The sequence below is a fragment of the Aulonocara stuartgranti genome (assembly GCF_965226115.1).
Source record: "Aulonocara stuartgranti genome assembly, chromosome: 10".
Lineage (NCBI taxonomy): Eukaryota > Metazoa > Chordata > Actinopteri > Cichliformes > Cichlidae > Aulonocara > Aulonocara stuartgranti.
The window spans coordinates 32911661-32936263 of NC_138946.1; the positions used below are offsets into that span (position 1 = coordinate 32911661).

The 24603-nt window shown below is 42.2% G+C and overlaps 1 protein-coding gene across 2 annotated transcripts in view; it reads right to left on the reverse strand.

The window, feature by feature from the left end:
- Positions 1-24603, reverse strand: part of uvrag (UV radiation resistance associated gene) — a 92310-nt gene that overhangs the window by 33984 nt on the left and 33723 nt on the right. For both annotated transcript variants that reach the window (XM_082549597.1, XM_082549598.1), the window contains exons 10-13: positions 24502-24589; positions 24203-24263; positions 21433-21598; positions 11160-11235 (exon numbers count right to left, since the gene is read on the reverse strand). In XM_082549597.1, coding sequence (XP_082405723.1) covers positions 11160-11235; positions 21433-21598; positions 24203-24263; positions 24502-24589 — 391 coding nt within the window. The remainder of the gene's footprint in view (positions 1-11159; positions 11236-21432; positions 21599-24202; positions 24264-24501; positions 24590-24603) is intronic.

Sequence of the window (24603 nt, forward strand, 5' to 3'; positions counted from 1 at the left end):
TAGATACGAGCGGATGATTATCCAACATTTGTATAGCATGTGGCCACGTGGGAGATGATGCTCAAAGCTTAGCGTTTCAAGCTCTTGCTCACCAGCCTGGAGGAGAACAGGCACGTTTATGGCCTAAAACAGAACGTCACCTAGTACCTCATTTCTTCTTTCCTGTTAAGGTGAAAGTGACGGATACGCGATTGATTTAGAGCTGTGTACTCCGGTGCCTGTCCTGCCCATTATCTGTTGTATCATATTAATGCCTTTGAAATAGAAAGCGGATGTGGCTGTTATGGAATGATGAAGACAATGAGTGGCAGCCGGCAGTTGAAATGGTCTGATTACTTCCAGGCTCCGTCTGTTCCAGAGTAAAAATGGTGGCAGAGCCTGGAGAGCTGCGGTCCAGGGTTCAGGTAAACAAACAGCATACAGTGGGCTGCGTTACAATTGCTGAACATCGAGGGCTCTTTTTGTTGAGATGAGGTCTGCACTGAGGCAGCCGGACCGGAGAATGATCGCTGTTGTTTTGGGTGGAGGGGGCGACAGTGCAGATGTAATCGGCCGTTTCTCTTCCTAGATTTCTTTTTGCTTTTGGGAATGTTCTCTGGTACGCACCAAAAAGTGAGTCATAAACCGCAAAGTCATAGCTGGATGAGGAGAGAAACACCAACGGATTTCTGAGGGAAACAGAATAGTTTCGTCTAAAACGCTTCCAAATTCTCAGAAAGAGCCTTTGGAGAAACAGGCTGAAGATCCAGTTTCTGCTCTCATTCAAGGGAATCTGAGCTGTGCAGAGGCGAAAAAAAAAGGATAAATACTGCAGATAAGGCCGGATACAGGAGGACTTTTCTTGTGTAAGCAGTGCCTCGGAAACTGAAAGATAAATCGCTGCCAAACGTTGTCTGTTTTTCTTTGTTTTTCTTTATAAACGTGAAAGCCTCAAAGTAAGCTCGGGATCTGGGTTCCACTGCTACTTTATTCAGTTTGTTTAAGAATGAGGAGATGTTGCAAGATGTGGCAAAAAACTGAAATTAGAATCCCTGCATTTACACTATACATACACACAAACATAAAAGTGGGCAGCAAGAACACACATTTTGATCATTTACATGTGACTACTAAACAATCAGTCATTGTATACCACCACCTCTGAATCACAGGCTGGCAGACGGAGTAAACACAAAACTGTTCGGAGGAATGTCAACTATGGAAAAACTGAGTTCGTGAGCAAATACGGTCCACCCATTGTTTCTTTAAAGGGAAAACCCGGTCAGCCATCGACCTGTACCATCTCCAACATGTGCAATACTAAAGAAAATAAGGTAATAGCTGGAGATAGTTTCCCATGGAGAATTTTAACCATCGTGACAACTCAGTCTGAGGTGGAGGGGAGTTATGAGGTGGAAGGGAGCTGTGCAATGCTCACTTTCTGCGTGTCTTTGAGTGGGTCATATGGTTTTTATCGAAGCGCAATCACATGAGCTAATGGCAGCAGAGGGCTATGCCAAGATTTTGTCCCATCTCTTGTGACTTGGGGTCAAAAACTCTGTCACAGAGGCAAAGAGATGGAGGGTCTAAAGCTTGGACTGGAGCATGGGAACTGAACAGAGATGAATGAGAGAAGAGCAACAATGAACAAAAGAGCCGATCAGGTCAAAGGGTTTCCCTGCGCACACCTCACCATAAGCTGAAGAGACACAGTAACGTTTCCATGTTCTTTTTTAGGATGGCAAAACGAGACCAGTTTCCTGCCAGCTCACATTTTATTTACAAATCTGTCAGACTTCTGACTAACTTTGGTTTCAGCGGCGTCTGTGAGGGAAAAAGGACAATTTCCCCTGTTGTATTTTATCCAAACACGCTCGCTGTGGATGGTTGAGATAAGCAAAATATAAATTTCACTATTAGGGGCTGAGTGACCATACAACACAACCGCAACACTGTATGCTCTGATTTATGTTCATAATCCTTAACTTTGAAAATTAGTTTGACATGTTTTTAGAATATATTTAGTATTAAATCTCCCATTTCACTATTTATCCAAAGTTAAGGAACTCACACTAGGTGACAGCATATATGAATGAAGCAGAATCAGCTTCCTGTGAGCCTCATTCCCATCATCCAACTGTAAACACCAACTCTTGTATACTGCTGTAATTTTAAACAACCTTTCCAAAGGAGCTGCACCAAGAATACCTCCAGCCAACCAGCTCGTGTTGCGCTTGCTGCCACCTCCACTAACCACTAAATGCAGTAGGCTCCCCCATGAGTCATAGCTGTGTTTTATGGAGCCACAGTTGCCGCTCTTAATGACAGCAGGCGCTCTGACGTATGCCCCAGACCACCGCTATGGCACTCTGCCTTTAGACCATGGTGTGAAATTGCCCAGAGACTTGGCAGGTGGAAGAATACAAGCGACTTTCTCCTGTAGACAGAAATAAAAGGTGAACCCCGGGGTGACCTGCTTGGGCTGCAACAGATTTAAAGTGTTTTAAATCCCAATACTTGGTTTCCTGTGCCTGAGGCCCACAAAATATGATATACCAAGCACTGAGTCTGAGAACTAGCTGTTGTGTTGACCTCTTCCTGTTGAAAGCATGGCTCCTTCGTGTAGCATCAGTTGTCATCTAATAAGCCCCACATGCCTGTTTCCCAAAAACAGAGCATGGTGGATAAAGCTGGCAATCTGGAAACGCAGCACATGACAATAAGCCGCTCCACTCAGCCACCCTAACTCGGTGGGTTTTTCTGTGTATAGATGAGAGGCAGACTTTAACACTTATGCCTCCCTGTAGATGGATACATCAGGCCCACTTACATACTATTAAAAAAACTCATGTAATTCATTCATGTAACAGCCAAGCAAAGAGAGAAAAACTCTTCTCACATCCTCTCCAAACGCTGAGGTTTGGGGATCGGCTCAGTTTGGAATAAAAGAAAACATACATGTTAACAAAAAAGGCAAAGTTTCCAAACAAACATTTGTGACTCACTCAAGCGTTGCAAATTTTGCAATATTTTCTGATTACACAAGAAATAAAAGAGGGAATTGGGGAGAATAGCTGGACTTTAGCCCGAACATTCCTCAAAGCCTTTTGTTTTTAAACTTCTTATCCTCAAACAAATTAAGCTGAACGAGCAGCACAGGAGCCTGTTATCAGCTGACGTCCAGGATGCTCAGTGCATCTTCTCCATCCCAATAGGAGCAAACGTTCCCCGCTGCCACATCAAAGAAGGGTCGCCCCGCTACGGCACAGATCCTTGGCCAGCTTCGACGGTATCACTTTCAAACACGGCCGCACAAGGCAATTTAATAGTAGACGGACAGCTAATGTATCCCACCCAGCGTCCAGTCACCACCAAAGCAGCCAATCAGACCTTCAGTCGGGCCTGCTGTGAAACCAGACCTCTGCTTGTCTGCAAAGCCAGACTTTGGACAAGCTGTGCATGACTGCTTAACGTGGCTGATTCAAAACAAGGAGGCCTCCAAAGACACAAAGAAAAATTTAAAAACCGCAATCTCAATAATGACTCTCTGCTGCAACTAGAAAAGCCGTCTGTTTGAAAATAATATTAGCCAGAGAAAACCACAGCTTAAAGTGTAGGGTCAATAAATGAGCCATTTCCCAGTAAAAGCCCCAATAAGAACCTCGACAGGAAACATAGAGCAGTAAAAGTAAAAAGTCAAAGTCAGCCAGCTGATAAAGTGCTTGACAATCACAGTTAATGACTTCTAATTAGATTTAAAGGAGACATTACATACGAGTTAAGCCTGCATTTCCCGGGATTAAGTCCTAAACCCTGAAATTTTGTGATGCGAGACCACAAAACTGATAGCTTATGTAACCCAGTGAGTTTACACGACTCAGTAATGCACTACAACATGTTATTGTTAATTGGGATTTATCATTACTCTGTTAATCACTGAGTTGATCAAAAATAAATCAATAATAAAAGATAAATACTATAAATATAAGAATAAAACCCAAAGAGTATATTTAACACCCCTACTGGTTAGGAAGGAACAAGCCCCGCCTTCCCCTGCTCTGTACCGTCACGTGCTCAGACACAGAGAGAGATGGAGGTGCACGAGACCATCACTGATTTTCACCGCCAAGCTTTTCGCTGGAAAATAACTATTAACTTGATAAATTGAGCAAATATCCATACCGGAGATCTGCATGGACCTTGGAGAAACGGACCTGATTTATTGTGAACATTTCGGACCTTGAAACCATCGCGGTGAGTCAGAAGCTGTTAAGCTAACCTTGAAGCTAAAAAGCTAACAAGAAGTTAACAGGGAATATAATGGCCCGATTTCAATGTTGTAGATCTGCGCGGGAGCGGATGAAGTGGACAAGATCCTCTCTGAGAGTTGAACAAGATCCTCTCTGAGAGTTGAACATTAGAAGTAGAGCTGGGCGATATGAGATTTTTTCATATCACGATATGTTTTTTTTCATTTCAGGCGATAACGATATCTATCACGATATAAGCCAAATAACTATATTTGTAAGATTTAAATGTGCCGTTGCTCACAAGTAAAATGTGAAATAATCAGCAGCTTGTTTTTAAATATTTATTTCCCATAATAAGTTCAACAGGGTAGATGTACTTAAGGAACATGAGACTTTTTCAGATAAATAAAGGCAAATATTGCAAACTACACAAAAGGCAGCCGCTAAAGCGTTTAAGTTTCAAAATAGAACAAACGAAACAGACTAAATTGTCAATTCCACTTAGAAACAAAATATTAATTCTAAAAATAAATCTTAGTTTGTTTTACAGAAGAACAGACAAAACTGACTAACTTTTGTCAATATCAAATAAACTGAGAACTAAAAGGAAATTCTCAATCTGTCCTTGTTGTATAGCTGAGCTTTTCAAACAGTTTTAACAGTTACTTTAGTCTGACAAAAGCCGAATGACGAATTAGCGCTTCCAGTCAGAGACTGAGGCTACGTCCACACGTACACGGGTATTTTTGAAAACGGAGATTTTCCGTTTCCGTTTTAAAAAATAATCCCGTCCACACATAAAGGCAGAAATGAAGGAAAACGCTGCTATGAACATGCCAAAGCAGCAGGTGGCGCTAGATTCCTAACCGTGCCGAAATGTTGGCCAATCAGAAGTCTAGAAGCCTCGGTGGGAAAAAGTAAACAAAGCTGGGACATAGAAGCAGAACAGAGTCGTATGTGTGGAGGGACAGTAACTGTGTGTATATGTAAGCATTTAAACACTGCAGAGAGTAGAATTAACAGTAACAGTATTGTAGAAATTCATTTCACCGAAACAATAACGTGGCGCACAGTGTGACGCATGCACCAGTTTATTGTATTTCCAGACTTGCTTTCGGCACAATTTACAGTGCACGCTACTCTGTTTTTTGTTAGACTTGAAATAGCAGAAATACCTTCACACTACGGAGCTTCTATGGCTCTTCTGTTCGACAATCTCTCCGGCATTGGAACCATCATCTGTTTTCTCTTCGGTCACGCTCGGTTGATTTTTCTAGTCGGCACACTCATTTCCTCCATTACCCGCTGGCTGCTTCCCAAACAAACACACGTGCGGCTTGGAACTTGTGCTGTATGTAACAAGTCACGCGACGTGAAGCTGCGGCTGTGATTGGTTCGGCTCTGCGCTACTTAATTTGGATCGGCCGACTTTTTTTTCTTTTTTTTTTTTTTTTTTTTAAAGAGGACAAGAGCGGCGAGGTCTATCGCGATAGCTTAATTTCTCTATCGAGTAAAAGTTATATCGCGATAGATATCGTTATCGTTCTATCGCCCAGCTCTAATTAGAAGTGTGCTGGTGAGTTAAACTGGGACTGGGCGAATCAGGCTAATTGAAAAGCTAACTAGCCTAATGCTCATAGCTGTAGCTGACCACGTTTTCACTGTGGGAGAACACACGGGGTTTCTCACTGAGTTCAGCCATTTTGAGCACTCAGCTTGTGTGCTGATGATGTTCTAGTATTACTTGTTGAATATTAAATGCACTAAAATTAGATGATGGAATAAGTTAATGTTGATCTTAAAGGTCATGAATCTACTTTATTTTGTTACATTTGATGCTCGAGCGGCACTGGATAGATGTCCGTGTGTATTCTTACTGTGCTGATACGTTACCACATACTGTAAAACTACAGCCTGTGGGTTTTTGTATATTCTTTTGGTAATTTTATTCTGTACATTGAGTGTAAATAATATATTGCTTCATTGCTATGCAGTGTAAAGCAATGCTCCTGTAATTCAGTTAAAGGGCAATACTGTAAAAAAATAATCTACCATAGTTTATGGTTTATTTCTGATTTCTGATAGAAATGTGCACCTTGACGATAGAATAAGCTGATTGTGATTTAAAGATTGCATTCATGATTAAGATGCACTGTATAGACTATAGTTAGAAATTAGAATTAATGTTTTGTGCTTGTTTTGTTATAGCACTTACATTATTTACATATGGCCATGTATATCATTAGAGTGTGAACTGAATTAGTAATAGTCCTGTTGTTTACAGGCTAGGTTTTTTTTTATGGGATCGTGAGACCTGGATCTCTTCCTGACGAGGAAGATGGCGAGCCTTTCCCTTTGAACCGAACCACAGCCATTCTGAGTTGGCCCAGAAGGGCAGGTTGCTCTTCTCTCACGAACAATTGCAACAGTGCGGTAGGACGAAATCGCACCAATCACAAACTTTTGACCTGTTGGATTTGACTTGACTGAACACTGACTATTAAGCCGGCAAGACTGACATATCTGAGCTCAGATAGGATTCTGACTGTTATTATTATTGCTGTCACTGTATTTTATTTTGTTTTCATTCCTGTTCATAAAATGCTGTTAAATTGTTGCTAAATAGTTTAATACAATTCATAGCAACTTTACCTGTGGCTCCAGTCATTCTTCTCCACGCAACTCCCTTTATCCCTCCTGCGAATCTAGCTATTGGCCCATTCTCTCCATCTTACTTTAATTTCCCCTACCCTATCCTGTACTTGGCTACACTTACATTCAGAGAAGTGAACAGCTTAATGTGGAGTTCAGAAATCAGCCAAACTGGGAGGAAGAAGCTCCGTTTGTGGAGCGTTGCATTTTATTGACTGTGACATGTTTACCACTTCTTCAGTTTTTTCAGGTTTTAAACAATCGCAGCATCGAGCTGGACTACTCATGTGGCACAACCATACTGCTCTGGAGTCAAGCTGATAACTCATCCATAATGTGGAGACGCACACATGGAATGTATAATAAAGTGCTTTGAACGAAAGCTGAAATTTTATCCTGTAAAAATAGTAACGCTCCTCTGAGCTGCTAGAGGCACATTTCTCAAGGTCAACAAAGCAAAGACAAAGTGTTTGGATCTCTCCTAAACAAGAGGCCACAGCAGCAAAGAGAACTTGGGAATCTACATGCAAGGCTTACACTTATTGTGTAGCGAATTCTGTTACTGCACAGATGAGGCTTTGTGAGCATTGCATATCGGCAAATAGCAGGCGTGCCGCCTTTTTATTAATTCATCATTCCACAGATTCTTTTTACAAGGTTATCGTGCACTCTGCACATGTACCCACCTGTGCTGTAGCTGAAGGCTTCCATCTGGATTCAAACCTTTAATTTGAATCTTTCTGCATTGGTTTCATGGACACTGGTGAGGACGTCCAGCTGTCTGGAACTCATTGTTCCTCTGCAGTGGACCAGATTCCTTTGAAGCACCATATATAAGGCCAGTTTCATCATTACAAAAGGAATGTGTCTAAAGAATACGCTTTACTCTTGAAATCCCAAAAAGACCTCTCTATGAATCACTGCCACATTTTGAACCGACAAATTCAACAATATTACTTGACAATATCTGCATTACGGATAAGCTGATTTCGATTAGGAATATTTCTCCTGCAGCCAAGCCATCCTTGCATGTGCCTTCAATCAGTGGGCAAATTAAACTTTCAGCAGGAGAGAGCATGCTGTGCTGCATCTGATGTCTGGCTCTGATAAAAAAAACTAAACTGAGATGATTGCACACCAAATGATCTTCCAGTCAATTTGAATCCACCTACGATACAACACCAGAACATAAGACATCCTGCACACAAACTTGCATACTTGTATATGTTCATCTGAGCTTTACTGCAAACTTTTCCAAGGCTTTGCGAGTGTGAATGCATGACTGTGCACATATGTGAGTGCTCGAACATGTGCATGTGTGTTTAGCCCTGACAGTTATTACAAAACAGTAAAATCCAGAGAAAAATACAAACCTCAGCCCAGCAAATATTTCACCTTTGACAAGAGATCGCTTAGACTGACAAGCAGTGATGGAATGAGTGCTGGATTAGTTTGGCATTAATCAACAAAGAACACTGACCTAACAATGTGCATTCTGCTATTAACGTGAATAATAGCTTCCCTTCTGAAATCATGAGACACAAATCATCATTTAGCTACATGACACGGTAAAACCAGTGAATTCCATTTAGTGGTTTTAGACAGCACTTATTTTCTTTTGCCGTCTAAAATGTTTTCTTATCTCACTTATTTTCTTATTCTTGGATGCTGTTGGAATGATGGCAGATTTTATTGCTGGCTAGAAGCTCGTGGTGTAGCATTAACACTGAAACCTCCCAGTGCGCCGCGTTCTGAAGTGAGCCACCTGTTAGAGCGAGTGGCCCAGTTAAGAGGTGGAGAGCTCCGTCATCCTCGGCCGAACGAGGAGGAAAACAGGGAGTGGAACGCAAACTGTTAAAAGTCGGTGCCAAATGACTCGAGGATAACTGGAGGGCGTAACTAAGGTCAACACATTAAACGTACTTCAATAAACCGAGACGGGTCAAGAGTTCAACAGATCACATGAAAAGACCAAATCCAAAAATAAATTGTTCCTGCTATTAAGTATATACAGTCACATATAAAGATTTAAGCTGTTTTTTCCACACTTGCATGTTTCAGATCATCAAACAAAAATAGATGATGATATTCAAAGTCCTCAAAATATTACTTTGTACTGCAAAATAATGAACCTCTGATTATTGAAAAACCGCCTCTGTAAGATGCTCTTTATAGCAAATCTTGTTACTGAGCTGCTGCAAATTCAACCAATTCATTGCAAAATGTTCTTTCAGCTGTTTGTTTTCAGTGGCTCTTATTTTCCATCCCAAATTTGAGACCTGCTGCTAGGGCTGTGCGATACGACCAGAATCTCATATCCCGATATAAAACAGCTATCGTCCGATAACAATATAAATCACAAATTTAATATTTTCTGTAAATTCTGTGAATCTCGGGCAGCTCAACTTGCGTGAAGTGTTTCCAGCTGGGTGTCGTGTAGCTGGAGTCGAGTGTTGTAACTGATGCATGAAACGATACATTTTTAGACATAAGTTGTAACGGCGCCGTTTTCTTTGTGAGTATTTATTACACGGCGTGCTGCGGGGAGAAGCCTGTTCTAACGTTTGAGTCTAAGCTTTATTTTTTAGCACCTGGCGGCTCTTTTTTACTTCTCATCCGTAAATAATCTGCTCTTTCACGTGATTCTGTTTATTTTGAAAAGTCTCAACAGGATCTTGAGCTTTATTGTGAAAGGTTTATGTGGAACATAAACAAGCGGACACGCGAAGGTGTTACCGTCGCTGTTGCTAACGACAACGCATAAAAACAGGTTCTATTAAATATAAGAGAAAGAGAGAACTTTAATAAATGAATATAGCCACTACAGTGACCATCAAAATAATGAAAAAATATTGCTGTAAACAGTTTATTTTGCGACACCACGAAACAAACGATAGCGTAAAATGAAACGGTAGACGTTTTTATATCGTCATCCGATATATGTGGTTATATCGAACAGCCCTGCCACTAAATTTAAAATGAGCTAATAGTTAAAAACATCTGAAATGTTTTCCATATTCAACTGGTAATCAAATATGGGTTTATGAGATTAGCAACTCATCTCATTCTGTTTTTACTTTTACACAACGTCCAATTTGACATGTGAGATATGACATCAAAAACCAGTTTCATCCTATCCTGGAATTATAAATTATTCCTGGATCTACACGCAGCTCGATTCCAAAATTGCACATCTGGTAAAATTTCCATGCAAATCATCCATAACTTTGAGTAACCCTGCTAACAAACACAAACTGAATCCATTACATAACTTCCTTGGCAGAGGTAACGATCACAGATTAACACTTGTAAATTGGCGCTAATTTAAAAGTGTTAAATTTAAAGATAAAGGTTATCTTATCTTATCTTAATGAGTCGATGAGTGTTGTGAGCTTTGCATGTCTGTCTCTTCAACTGACTAACAGCATCATTCATTACTTTTACATCAAGGGCGTAAAAACTTCATTCCACATTAGTCCACATAGATTGCAATAATTCAGCACTTACTAATATTTAAATTAAGCCTGACTAAAAGGCTTTTACAGCTGTTTCAGGAATTTCTTTATGACTAACACCTCCATTAATAACAATCAAGCTTTTTAATGACCAACCAGATGTTCCTGGAGCAACACACAGACTGGGGAAGTCTGCAGGTGTTGCAATGGATTAATACACAATGGTTTTGTTGTTTTCATGAGACAATTTGACGACATGAGACCGATATAATATCATCATCCTTTATAGTGATGGCAGAGTGTAAATGTATTAACACCTGTATGTCAACAGCAGGTCTCGACACACTGAACGCCGTATTGTGAAACTTAACCTCCTAGGACCTGCGTCCACATATGTGGACATCACATTTTGGCTTATTTAGACCAAAATACTCAATTTTGCTCTACAAGGGCCTGATATCCACTTACGAGGACATTATCCTGCTACTGTTCTATCAAAATTTTAAACGAATATCCTCATATGTCGCTCTTATTTTTCTTAAAAACAAAAATAAGGTAAAAAAAAAAAAAAAAAAATCTGGTAATTCTTTGTTTTTACATTCATCGGGCCCCAATGTGCCGAAATATCAAAGAGAAATTAAAATTGCTGCCGTGGAAGAGTTCGGGTCTTAGGAGGTTAATGGACGAGACGCTGCACTCGGTACTAGCAACTTTTAGAAACTGCAGGACAACTTACAGTTACAAATTAGTATGATTTTTAAATAAGTTTTCAAGTCTAAAATGTCGTCAAACATGTTTAGCGCGTGTGCATGCAATGGATTACCTGGGCAATGTTCTTGTTGAGTAAGTAGACGCCATATTCAAAATGAAACCGCTCTCCTCTGGGGTACAAAGGGAATCTGTGAAATGCAGAAGAAAAAGAAACACTTAAAGAGGATTTTACTGTTTGTGATCCAGTCAGAGAACGTCTGCAAGCCGGCTACATTATATCCATATTACACATCAAAATATACTACACTTCCATCTACCTCGTTCTCTCTGGCTTCGCCACAGGAACGATTTGACTCGCATTGTTGAAAGTGTCCGATAATGTAGCCGGCAGTGTTTACATTGGGTGATACTTGCAGATTGCTCAGGAATCGAAGTCTGAGTCTATGATCCCTTCCCACTGTTTGATATTTCAGTTTAGCGCCGTACGGAGGTGGCATACCTCCGTACGGCGCTAAACTGAAATATCAAACAGCAGAGGCGTCCAAACAACGTGTTTATCCGCCCCTGAACAGGAACAAATTTTCTTTTCAGCATGGTGGGAAAGTCCCATCGGCGCCAGTCGCATGTCTTAGGTAGGACATGCAGGGAATGCTCATGAAGGAGATCCGGGAGATGCCCTTGGGTGCTGGCGTGGGGTAGTGAGGTGAATACGCTGACATGCAGAGAGATACGGTTGGGGATGTTAAGGCCGGACTCATCCCTTTCAGTCATTAAGTGCTTATGCCTCCTGATCTCCCACTGAGGAGGCTTCAGCATGATGAGAAACGAGCTCCACAGAATAAGCAGGGATTTACTCTGAGCAAACACACACATACTCAAACCTGTGAATACTTTCAGGGACTACATTCATATCAGAGCTTTATCTGAAGAGCCCTTCAAAATTCTTCACCTTTACCTTTGGAGGAACCTAACCCCAAGTCTGCTCTTAACCTCTCACCCAAACGCTGAAGCAACGTGGGAGGAAATATGAGTGAACTTTGGAGTTTTAGCGTTTTCTGGCTCATGACATTCATCAGCAGAGTTGAGATGTTACATGTTGAGCTGATAAGAGGCCAAGTCAAATATAAACAAGGTTGTAAAGATAAAAATGAATAAAGCTTGTGCTTTAGAAATTTCACTTGAGGTGTAAATGTTTTTCTTTACTAAAAGAATAAGGTGGAAAAGTAAAAGAATTAAAAAACCTACAATACACACTCACTGTGACTAATTGCTTCTCATCTATTGGATAGTATTCCCGTGTGTGTGCCACAGGGAGGTCAGAGGTGATCTTAATCCTGTGCAGGAATAAAGTAGAAAAATACAGCAGAAACTCTGCAGCTTATAGGATATTATACGTCCAGATTTCACTGTATGACATTTGTGTTTTAGCATTTCCTCTCGATAAGAAGAACATACAGAACTAAGGGATTTTTAACAGCTCTCTCTCTTTTATTTGGCTTTTATCCACATCCTGAAAGTTTGCTTTACATCATATCTGCGGCTGTCTGGACATGTCAGACAACATTCTGACTGCAGGGTTCACTGTAAACACCTCCTCACTCACGCATCGCACTGCAGATCCGGGAAGGTTGAGAAGTAAACCTCGAACACATGGAGATCTTTGCAGCCCCGAAAATGAAATTTAACAGGATGTTGCTGCAAAAGTCTGGCAAAGAAAAAGTGCCGGTGTAGCCCGAGGGCCACACAGCCCGTCGCTCGTTAGACCGCCGTATCGCCGACATGCAGCCAAGGCCCCGCGGAGAAGGCGACACGCCAGAGGTCATATCTCAGCATTCGGAAATAACTAACAGGGAGAGGAAGAACAGCACAACAGGCATTCCCTGTGCACTGCTGGCAGAGCCAACATCACTTCCCCAAAAACAGATAGGATTTGTTTGCTGATGAGCATGACTGAAAGGGAAACAAAGCTACCTTCAACACACACAAACGCACCACGCACACTCCTGTACAGTGCGGTGATTAATGACTGCTGTCCGCTGTGTCTGAAATCACACTGCAGAGAGACTCTGGTTCACCAAACACCAGGAATTCCTCACGGGGACGTCCCGTAACGCCAAATATATTATTACACCGCAGCGGCGGGGAGGATCGAGTCGAGGGGAGGAGGCGCTGAAGGAGAACTTCAGCTAGAGAGCACTTTTAATTAATGCCGTTTGTTTGTCCGTCAGCGAGAGTACACAAAGAGCGGCGAGCACAGTTTAATAAAAGCCGGTGGAGTGGTCGGGCAAACAAAGAACCCGTTAAGTGTGGATGACTTGAGAAATCAAACAGAAACACCAGCGTTCAATGGTTTGTTCTTATTTGCTGTGTTTCGTTCCAGAGTAAAAAGGAAATCGCTGTACGAAATAACAGCCCTTGAGAACAGACTGCCATTGCCATTATCTCTGCTACAGCAGGAAAAATCTAAATGACGTGTCTGCGAGAGACATACGAGTATGAGGAGGCCGGACGCCGTTTTTAATCACTCAGCCGGCAACATAAACTGAAACAGTCCTCTGCACTAAACAATGTACGTGGTTCTTTTGTTTAATTGTGTTTTACATGTAAATCAAATCAAATCATCTCTTTCCCAGAAGGCCTCCGCACATTTCTTCACTTTCCTTGATCAGGCAGTTTCTTCCGTCAGCACATCCCTCTCCCGCTCCCCTCGGCGGCAGCGCCGCTGAAGGGTCACGTCTATGAAACTAACACAGCAAACTGAAAACGACAGGCGCCGTAATCAACACACCCACTCACTTAAGGGTGCATTCAAAAGACTGATTACTGAAACATGAAATCTGCTTTCATTTAGCTAATATTCAACTCTGGATGCACCGGACAGACAAAAACAAAAAAAAATGACAAAGAATAACAGTGATTTGAGGGCAGACGTAAATCTGTCACATTTCTTCCCCCTGCAAAAAAATAAAAAAAAATAAAATGCACTTCTCTTTCCTTCTCATCTAAAGAGCATCCCAACCACAGCATAGTTAATGTGCAAGTGCTGGCTCTGGGTGTAGACCTGAAAATATGTAATTAATAAGTGTGGAGCCACGACATTGTAAAAAGACAAAAGCAGTATCTTACAGGAAAGTCCCCGGGTTTTATATGAATGCCCCCAGCCTGCCAGCGTTTTAACTGCAGGGTCTAGACAGCCTTTATCCACAGACAGCCTTCAAATATAAAGCTGGGACTCTTGTTAAATGAAGGAAACAACCAATAAACACGTAGTTACAACGATGGGATGAAGCAAAGGAAGGCTCGCTGCTCTCTCTCTTCCTGTCCATTTCTTTTTAAACTCACTCCTTGTCCTGCCTTTTATTTCTGTTCAGGGATCTTTTAATAGCAGGCTGACTTTTAATGCTTTCATCTGTGGTTGATGCACGACCAGTGTCTCTGCACCGTCTGCCTGTACTGTACTCTGGGGCCTGCTAGCAGGTGTCAGCAGCACATGACGTTTTTTATAGTTAAACGACCACATTTGTGGGCGATTTGCGCAGTGAGGAAATGTTCCTGCAGCACAAAGATGTACAAGCCTGTTTAAAACAACCATTGACTTCTGGAGATTTTACAACAATAACAAAGCTAAAATAGAGGGCACAGAGTCCATCTGAGCTCTGTTTTCTTTCTGTCAAAATTGCGATGTCTCTATAGACACCTTGTTAAAAGCATTAAAAGCAGCCAATTAGAGAACTGGGGCCACAAGGTCACAGGGCAAACCTACAAAGTCTGTATATTTAAGCATTTTCTGGTACACGACTGCTTTCACTCCCCTTCCGAGTCCACTGGATGAAACGGAGGAACATAAGGAAGACACAGCTATGCAGGTGGGTGGTCGAGCGTAGCTTTAGCGCGGTTCATGAGAATATGGTGGGAAGGCTCCTAGTGACTGACTGACTGACCCGCTGAAATGTATACACTGGCTGAAGTGTCCACATGTGTTGGCTTGCCTGTTTAGACATTCTAATTAATACTCCAAATGTGCAAAACAACAGATCTGGCTCACATGCCGGAGCCGAGGCTTGGTCGGTATTTAAATGGTGGTGTGGGCTGCTTGTAAGTTTCACAATGTCTTTAATGTGCAATTTCAAATGCCAGGGGACCATAAATCATTTGGACTTGCTTTAAAAAGAAAAAAAAGAAAAACAACCTACACCTGCCTTGCAACTGTTAAAGATCTGATGGCAGCGGTTACTCTATAAATCACCGGGAGCTGTAATTTCCAATATCTGAGAAATGATTACACTGAGCATCTGTCACTGAATGCTATTTTAATGACTACTGCTGCACTTAAGACCCCGGCATAACCATTTCACCATCTTGGTCAACGCCGTTAAGGCGTCTCCTGAGTGATGTGGTGGCTGCTTGCTCTGTCACACTGGGTTTTCATCACGGCTCTTAAGAATATCCAGGGGTCTGCTGACCCCGGCACCCAACCCCCACACACTCCTCTTTCCCCGTTTCCTTCTGTCTTCTTCAGCTCCCTTGTTTTCTCAAGGGGAGCTGACCATCGCACCAGTCCAAAATGTTATATCGTGTATGACGATGAACACCACTTGCACTTTATCGAACTTCCCAGCACTGTGGCAGCTCCATCAGACAGACGAGCATCTCTGCAGACGTGTGGCAAAAACAAAAAACTATCACACATGCAGCACAGATGCTTTTTATTAACTTTTTAATGAAGAATGGATAAAAAGTGCTTGTATAGGCTTCACAGCAGCAGGACACCAAGATGAAGGGCTGCTTACGCAACTCAGCTGTCAACCTAGAGGAGCCTCACTGACTTCTTCAGAGCCATTAAAAACATACCAATCCTGCCTTTGGCCTTGAGCGATATGACAGAAAACCTCAGAAGACAAGTAAACACTCTGTCCAGTCCTCGGGTGCCTTTGTAGTTGACGTACGTACCTAAATAATGAGCCATTCTCAAATTTGATTTAAGCCCTCATGGCTTCCCAGTTGATCGCCTCATTCATCTCTCGTATGAAGAACACAGCAACTATGCAACCGAACCACTACAGAACATGTGCGTATCACACCAGCGAAACCACAACATTTATTCTATAATACCAAGAGAATGTGTTTACTTGTTTCTGTCACTGTGGAGCCCAGTGTCGTTTTATACTGGACAGGACACTCGTTTCATCCTGGAAAACAACACAAGCAATTTAAAATGCACGAAATCTCCAACACATTTAAACTGTAGTGAGAATCTAGAGGAGGACTAACTGTCATTCTCTTCATCTGCACTGAATGAGCTTAAGTGCAGGAGAAAATGAAACCACTCCATTTGCAAAATAGCCACCAGGGGTGCATACTGTTTTCCTTTTTATTAAATCGTTTGGGTGAACTGCTCTTTTAACTTATTTACTGATCCTGAAACAGCTTAAATGGAACAATAAAAAGTTACTCTCCTCTCGTGGGCGTGCATGCTTCCCAGTAACGTAGGTCACCCTGTAAACCGGGTGTTTAGCCTCACACTGCTTTGTCTTGTCACTGCTGTGCAGCTTCAGGCAGGCAGAGCAGCGGGGGGGTTATTCCCACTCTTCTCCTCTTCACATAGTCCATGTTAAGAGGCCTGGAACAATGACCGCTTTTCTTGGTGTTCGCAGGTTCCTCTCGTCTTCAGCTGGTATCCCTTCCCTGGCAGCAGCTCTGTCTTTTAAATTTGAAGCGAGCAGCGATGCGTAAATCCCACTTACATCGACTTTTCTCTAACCAGCGATAGTTTAAAAGAAAAAAGCTGATGCGCTCCAGTGCTTTGGTTGAACAACTATATGACTCAGTTCGTGTTTTTTTAATGGCCAGGCTCTGGTCTCAATCAAATGCGGGACATCTGGATCACATCTCCCTCCTTCTCCCCCTCGCAATCAGCAACTCTGGAACTGTGCTCAACACGAGTCCAAATGTGGGTGCAACATGTTAAAAGTCCAACAATTTTTGAGAACATCTCTGACCCAGAGGACAGCGATCCCTGAAAAGGTCAAATTGTACTTGTCGTTAAACAGTCCAGTCATATTCCACACCCTGCTTTCAAACACTGTTGCGGGGCCAGATTCAAACTCTGGCCTTTGCCCAGTGTTGGAGTTTAACACAGTTCAGAGCAACAGAGGCCTCGTCTGATTTTCTTGGACTAAAATATTTTGGTCTTTGTAATAAAACTATTATTGTTGTTTTAACCCACAGGAGGAAAATAATGAGGTAACAAACTCACAAGGTAAAATATTTTCAGATTCTTCTCTCACCAAACTAAAGCTCTGCTTCTTGTAACATTTAAATTAACAGCGACAATAGAAAAATGTTCTTGCTCAGCTCCGGCCGTCGCTCTTAACGGCTTAAGGAGCAGGATTTTCTGCTAACAGAGTATATCTGTAATCTGGACTCACACTAGTTATAATATGCTGCAGTAGAGAATGAATGAAGATGTTGAGACTGAGATGAGAACTACAAACATGGCTCACATAGTAAAACTAGCCGTTTAGGGAAAGCCAAGTAAGTGCAATTATCATTTAACAGCAGAAGGTGCAACCAAGACACCTCCAAGTGTCTATGTGCACGCTATTAAAAGTGGCTTTGCTAATCCTGAAGCTGATCGCACACCACCTAACTTATCACCACTAGCCGGCCTTTTCCGACACTTTAATCGCCCCTTTTTTGTAAACTTTCAGAGCCCGGCTGGGTGCTTTCCATCTCCCCACACATCATTTTGTTGTATGTCTGAAGCCCACTGGGGCCTCAGCAGTCATTAACGTGTGCAGGGGGTGGGGTTTGCTGGAGTGCATGGCCCCACGCGGTAAAGAGCAAAGTTGGACTGTTGTGTCTTTGCGATATCCATGGACGCCACAGGTTGTTGACGGATGCTGGTGTAAACACGCTTGGTAGGACTGGAAACGAGTAACGCAACTCACAGGGAGTCTCTCTATTGTCTTGACGTGTTAAGCCACTGAATTGTTTCGGCTCCACACAATGCTTTCCTCTTTTTATGTGACATGTGGATGTGAAAGAGGCAGTGCTCAGTGACATCAGCTCCACACGCGTGCCTCCACTGCAGACATGTAAAGACAAAACAAAGCCAGTATTTTTGGCGGCCATGTGTGTTCATTTGCAGTCAACTACATAACAGCGACTGAGCCATTCACGTTGTGTGACTGAAAGGCACGGGCAATGCTTAATGCAAAAGCAGTAATAATTTATAGGTGCTTTCCTGCAAAATTATTGCAGATGAGTATTTCAATGAATTCTCCCACAGTGCCTCTGTTCAGCATCGCAACACGAGACAAAATGATGGCATCAAAATTAATCCAGAAACAACAAACATCTGATCATTGACTGAAATATTCCACCGATATCAACCAGGAGGCAACAGGTAAAGAGCTGATGAGCATAAGCAAGACTGTGGACTTCATCATACTCTATAATAAAGTGCGACATCCACGGCCATCAGCAGCACTACAGCCAAATCTCGCTCCACGCCGGTCACGTATTGGAAGGCCTTCGTGTGGAATGTCAGTACGTATGTACATTCCTGAGCGCGTGTGTCCCGAGTGTGCAATTATCATAACAGAGAGGGGTTTTTTGTTTGCATAGTTACAAGAGCATAACACACACAAATAATAATTTCATCACATTAGCCGTCGCTGCTCCTCTGTGCTTCCTGACTAACACAAAGGGTCCTGGCAAACCCCCAGATCAGTTTATCATTTGTCACGCTCTGTGTCAACATCGTGACTGAACAAAAAGAAATGTAAAAAAAAAAAAAGATACAATGTGGCGAAGGTAGGAAGCAAAGTGGTTACAACCGTAGGGTATGACTGTGAAAGGCTGCTGTGTGATTTACAGTCTGTTCCCTGTGAACACCTGAGTAAACCCAGTTGCTACCATAGGCAAAACAAAACAACTTCGAGGGACGACTCAGGCGCTTTCTTCACCGACCAGCTATGCATGTGTTAACGTGAAACAACAAGTATCCATACTGAGGTTTTTGTTCAGCAGTCATTTCCAAATCAGAACAGTATTTCAGATTTGGACGCGCGTCTGAATCAAGAAGCCAACACAGCCGTCAAAACGGCCTACTGACGCTACTGTGTGGTCTGTGTGTGATTGTGCACTGATGCACTCGTGTGGAGCTCATGACTACCAAATCTGTGTTGTGTTTGAGAAATTCAAACTCAACTCGGGGGGTGGACGAAAAAAAAACCCCAAAACGCTGTTTTAGTCAAACACAGCTAAGAAGCACAGGTCCACACAAACCGCTGTGCAACACGATCGGGCTAGATTCAGCACACAAACCAGTCGATTCAGTAAATAAAGGTGACGATTGTGGTTCCTTATTCTCTGTCACATACTCTACATGCTGCATGCACTGTTACAGTGATGCATGCTAACATTAAGGCCAAAGACTCAAGCAATGAGGTCTGCAGCAGGATTCACTGATCCAACACTTTCCACCTGAGACGCAGAAACTTTGGCTTAAGATATCTGCAGATCTTCTATCCATCATTTGCAGACATTCACAGTCAGATGGTTGCATAAGGGTTAGTATCCCACGCAGAAAGGGAACACTCAGGGATTGAACTACCAACCTTCCTATTTGTAGATAACCTGCTCTACCTCCTGGGCTAAAGCCACCTCAAAGCTGTAACAACTGTAAAAACTTGGTAACAAATCCATGGATACTACCGCGTGGAAAGTTGAATTTATCATCTGTAGGAAATCTAAAGCCTCAAGGCTGGTAATTTACCAACTTTAATAAAACTTCCACGTATTCATTGTGGCTCCGTAGGTTTGAGGAGACTGCTGAAAGTGTGATGCAGCTGGTTCCAATGGTGGTGACAATCACTTTAAACAATACTTTGGAACGTTGTGATGTTTTTCCAATAAAACATTCTTGTTAACAATGTTGAAATGTTACAAATGTTAAAGGCTTTTGTTGAGTTAGAGACCAGCACCGACCGCACAGTCAAAAAAATCTACTGGTGTTGGAGTAAAGAAATACTAACCAAACAAGACTAATTTTAGCTGAAAACATGCAGGGACATGTTTGTAGAAGACGGTTTGGACGTGAACAAGGCAGAATGTTTGGACACAAAACAAATATAAGCTGAAATAGAGTAAATAAACTTTTTGAAAGAGATCATTTAATTTTGTAGAAACTAAAACTGAGATAAGTAAAAGAGACAGAACAAATAACCAGTGCTTGTGCAGCAGCGGCAAAAGGAAAGGAAAGAAAGAAGAGAATGATTTGCACAGTTTTAGATGGCAAAAAGCATAAATATTTTTCCCGTCCAGGAGCACAACACAAAAAGAGTTTGTTTGCAACAGAGTAAATTTAACAGCCAGTCTCATCTGCAATGGGAGGCATGGACTCTGCTCAAACTGCAGTAAAGTCTAAATGGTGGATTTCACAGTAAAAGCGCTTCATTTATCAGAGTGTCACAGTTTAAATCTGTACATTTACATATTCACAAAGTAAACAACATTCATTCTTCTTGAGAGAAGAAAGTCAGACTTTATTCCCTCTGTTTTATTCACGGCAATTTACATCAACTGCTTTCTTCAAAGTCTGGATGCATATGATAATGTGATGATTCTGACTTTGCAGAGAGAAGCAATTTATTTGAAGGACCCTCCATGAGAAACAGATGGCTTATTTTCATCCATCTGCTGAGCTGATCTCGTTCATAAAAGGGCAACGTTGGAATAAGAAGAAATGTCCCAAACATCACTGTCGCTGTTCTGCTGTAACTTTGCCGTTTTTCCTTTTTCCTGTGTCTTCGTTGATCGCCCTGTCTGTGTGACTTTGTTATTGGTCTCTCTTTCTTTCTGTATTATTTTGGAGATCATTCCCATGTGTGTCTTCCTGCCTTTTGACTTCCTCCTTTTGTTCTCGTCTCGCCCTTGTTACTGTCTGATTGAGTTCACCTTGCTCAGTCTATATTTTGTCTGCGTGCTGTCAGTCAGCTCACTGAATTATCCACCACTTCTTCCCCGTGTCTGGTTCGCATGTTTCCTCTAACAAATTTTATTTTCCTTGTTTTTTGAGAGAATTGGATTTCCTCAGTTTCACTGCAGCCGAATAAACGTGCTCGTGCCAAATGTTGACTCCCAACCTCGTTAGAATTGTACAAATTCTGTTTTTGCTTTATATGGATTTCTTTGCACGTTTGCATATTTTAAATAAATTACACTAGAAAAATACAAAGACGTGAGGAGTGGCTCGAGACTTTTGCGCAGTGCTGTATACTATATGTACAGATCGTACAGTAAGAAAGAGAGCTCAGCATTTGTGATGTGGATATTTCAGGTTTTTGCTAATATTAGGTGTGTTTGTAAAGGGTACTTACTCTCTCTCTTTCTCAGTGAGTCTGTCAGTGATGGTGTCCTTGATAGAAGAGCGTGAACCCTTGTGGATCACCGGATACCTAAGAGGGATCTGCAGGAAGCATGAGATCATGAGGACCAGGTGTGCTGTGTAACCCAAGGCGACTGCTATGCTCCCATCATCCTTTGCTGCAGGACACAAAGTGAAAAAGATGCTCTGCTTATCACATATTTAAGGTTTGGTCACAAATGAGACGTTTCCTGCTCAGTTGTTAAGTGCGCCTTTTAGTTATTATTACTTTGGTATATTATTATTATTATTATTATTATAAACCAAAGTGTTTAAGAATCTCACTCAATGAAAACTGAGTCAAAATAGTAACATTTTATTATGGTGAAAACCTCAAAGCATACAGTCAATGTCAGGGCTGTTTGTCTACATCTTATGACCCCCAAACTGTACGAACATCCAGCTAAAGATAACTTGGTAACAAAGTATTTGCTGGAAGGAGAGTAGTCGCATTCATGTTTTTAATGCGTTGCAGTACGTGGCACAGCACACAGTACCAAAAAACACTGGCTGCGCTGAGATTCCCAAATTCTCTGTGATATGTGCTTAAGAAGCAAAAGCATCACGTACAGCTAACCCCTCCGAGTCCAAATATCTGTTAGTGTGGAAAACTGGATGCCTCCGTGAACATTTGACGGACTGGGAAAGAAACTGCAAACCAACTCACTGTAAGCACGAGAAATTGTTTCAAGACAAAACACAAAGTGGTTTCACATTCTCAGAAGGACACTGCTCGAGGCTAAGACTTAAAATCACTGTGGTTTTTATCTTAATGCTTTGAAATAATAAACTATGGCAACAGAGTGGTAGGCTCTTTGGCTCAAAATGTGTGTTTTTCAACTTAGCACAGAACCCCTGGATTATATCGATGTCCTTCCTGTCTTTTCAGTCCAAAGGGTTAAAGCCCATGGAGAGAACGACTTCCTGCCCCCGAGGAATATCAGGTCAACTGAAGGACACAAGTTTAAGTGACACCTCTGGGTGCTAATGGAGCCTGCAGATACCTCATGAGGCTGAGCTCACAGGGAAGGCTTTGGGGTAAACGTGAAACATGGATGGGCTTCAATGTCCACCTTGACTCTCTACAGGATTAGGACGCCAATTAACCCTAATCCTGGGCTCTGATGTGAAATATTCCTCCCCTGCAGGCTTTTTCAAACCGGCTTTGGCACACAGACAGCTCTGGACTCTGAGACCTCTAACTGCAGAAGACTAAAGAGAAATGAAGAGAAATGAGTAAAGTGGAGGTGGGCAGTCCATGTTTCTCCATCTGTCCTGACTGACAACACATGCAGTACATCGTTTTCCTTTTGAATCAGTATTAAATTTAATCTGCCTCACTTTAGCCTCACACCGGTAACAGACGACTTCAGGGCTGTGGTTCATGCTCGCACTTTTATAGATGTGTCTGAAAGGACCGATCGATCATCTAAAACTGAGAGAAAACAGGATTCGGTCTGTGTGTCAAATTTTAAATTGAGAACAAGTAATGGCTGCCCATCTCTACTGTGTATGTAAAAGATGTTAACAGGTGGGGAGCGGCAGCAGGGAGCGGAGGAGTCGAGGCTAGTGTTGCTGAATTACGGCCTCAGAGGCTTGCTGGGTTTCACCAGCTGTGAGGAAGGGGAGCCCGAGAATGCGGCGTGGACAGTGGAGGTTGTGTTCCCTGTGTTGGACAAGTGGTCCTGACCAAAGCTCAGCATTCAGAAACCCATTCAATTCTCATCCCCCAACTATTAAGAGGTCATACAGTCATCACATTTCTCTTGCTGTGACTGCAAATCCAATTTGTCACGACACATACGATGCGACCTTTACTCCAACCTTCCCCACCAAGCTCATAACGGGAGCATTGTGTGCGAATGTGCCTGCTGACACAACTTTTTTAATGCCCCGCAGTTCACTAATGTGTCTTTTATACCATACCATGTGGTTTTTGTGGCTCTTTTCTCACTGGGACGGTAGAACCGGATAAAAACCATCTTGTGACAAGACTCTCTTAGAATGTGGTGGCAGTGAACAGCTCCAACAGCTACCAGCAAGAGATCAGCAAGAACTAACCACGCTGCATCTCATCAGGGCAAAACGACCAAATCAACAATTCCCTGCAGAAACTCTCATTGCCCTCTATAACTGATCGTAATTAGATCAGTATGGAGCAGTCTTCCTCCTTTTGACATGGCGCACTCCATGCGTAGTTCGTGCTCCTCTTTTGAGGCTTACTTGTGCACGTCTACCTATAAAGGGCTGTGCATGTCTCTGTTAATTTGATCACTGATGTCATGCACAAGACGAGACGTGCAGCAGTGGGTGTACTGTGATTTCAACTGAGCAGACCGAGTGAATGGGAATATCAATCATCTGCAGCTTCTACAGCTATTCTCCCCTCATTTAGGCTACAATTATGTCATTATGCCCTTTATGTATGAAAATGACAAACTATCAATTATGGCATTCGTGCACAGTACGACAAAGGTTATGGTACCTTAACAGTAATAGCTTTTTGCAAAATTGCCATCTGCAATAGCCAAAACTATGATATCATAGATAACTGTCTATGAAATCATCAGCCTTCATTTATCCTTCAGTAAAATGTTAGATTGCTTCACTTCACGACATCTGCATCTAACCACAAGCGTCGAATGCAAGACAAAACATTTGCACAGCATACCACTTATCCTCCTGTAACACTTAAATAGGCGGGCAGGCACATAATCAATTACCTTGAAAGTCTTCCGAGTTTGGCAGCTTCACTCCACAGATGACATAATCCGACTGATTGGTCTGTGGATTTAAAGAAGAGCTTTCACATGAAGGACAGAGCAACTGGACATCAGCAACAGATCCATAATCAGCCGGCAGAGGGACGGGCCTAAAATCATTCAGTTAGTATACAAACTAAATTTATCTTTGGAATAAACATGGAAATCGCTGCACACACTATATAACCCCCTCCAGCATCTGTGCTTCACCAAAGTCTTACATTTGTAACCAGATATTTCTCTGCAGTTGCCCAACTCACCACATCGATGGGGTAGATGTAGGAAAGCTCAGAGAGGAGCTGACGACAACGGAAGGTGAGCTGGGCGTTGGACTTGAGGAACTGCTCTCTGATGGAGACAGA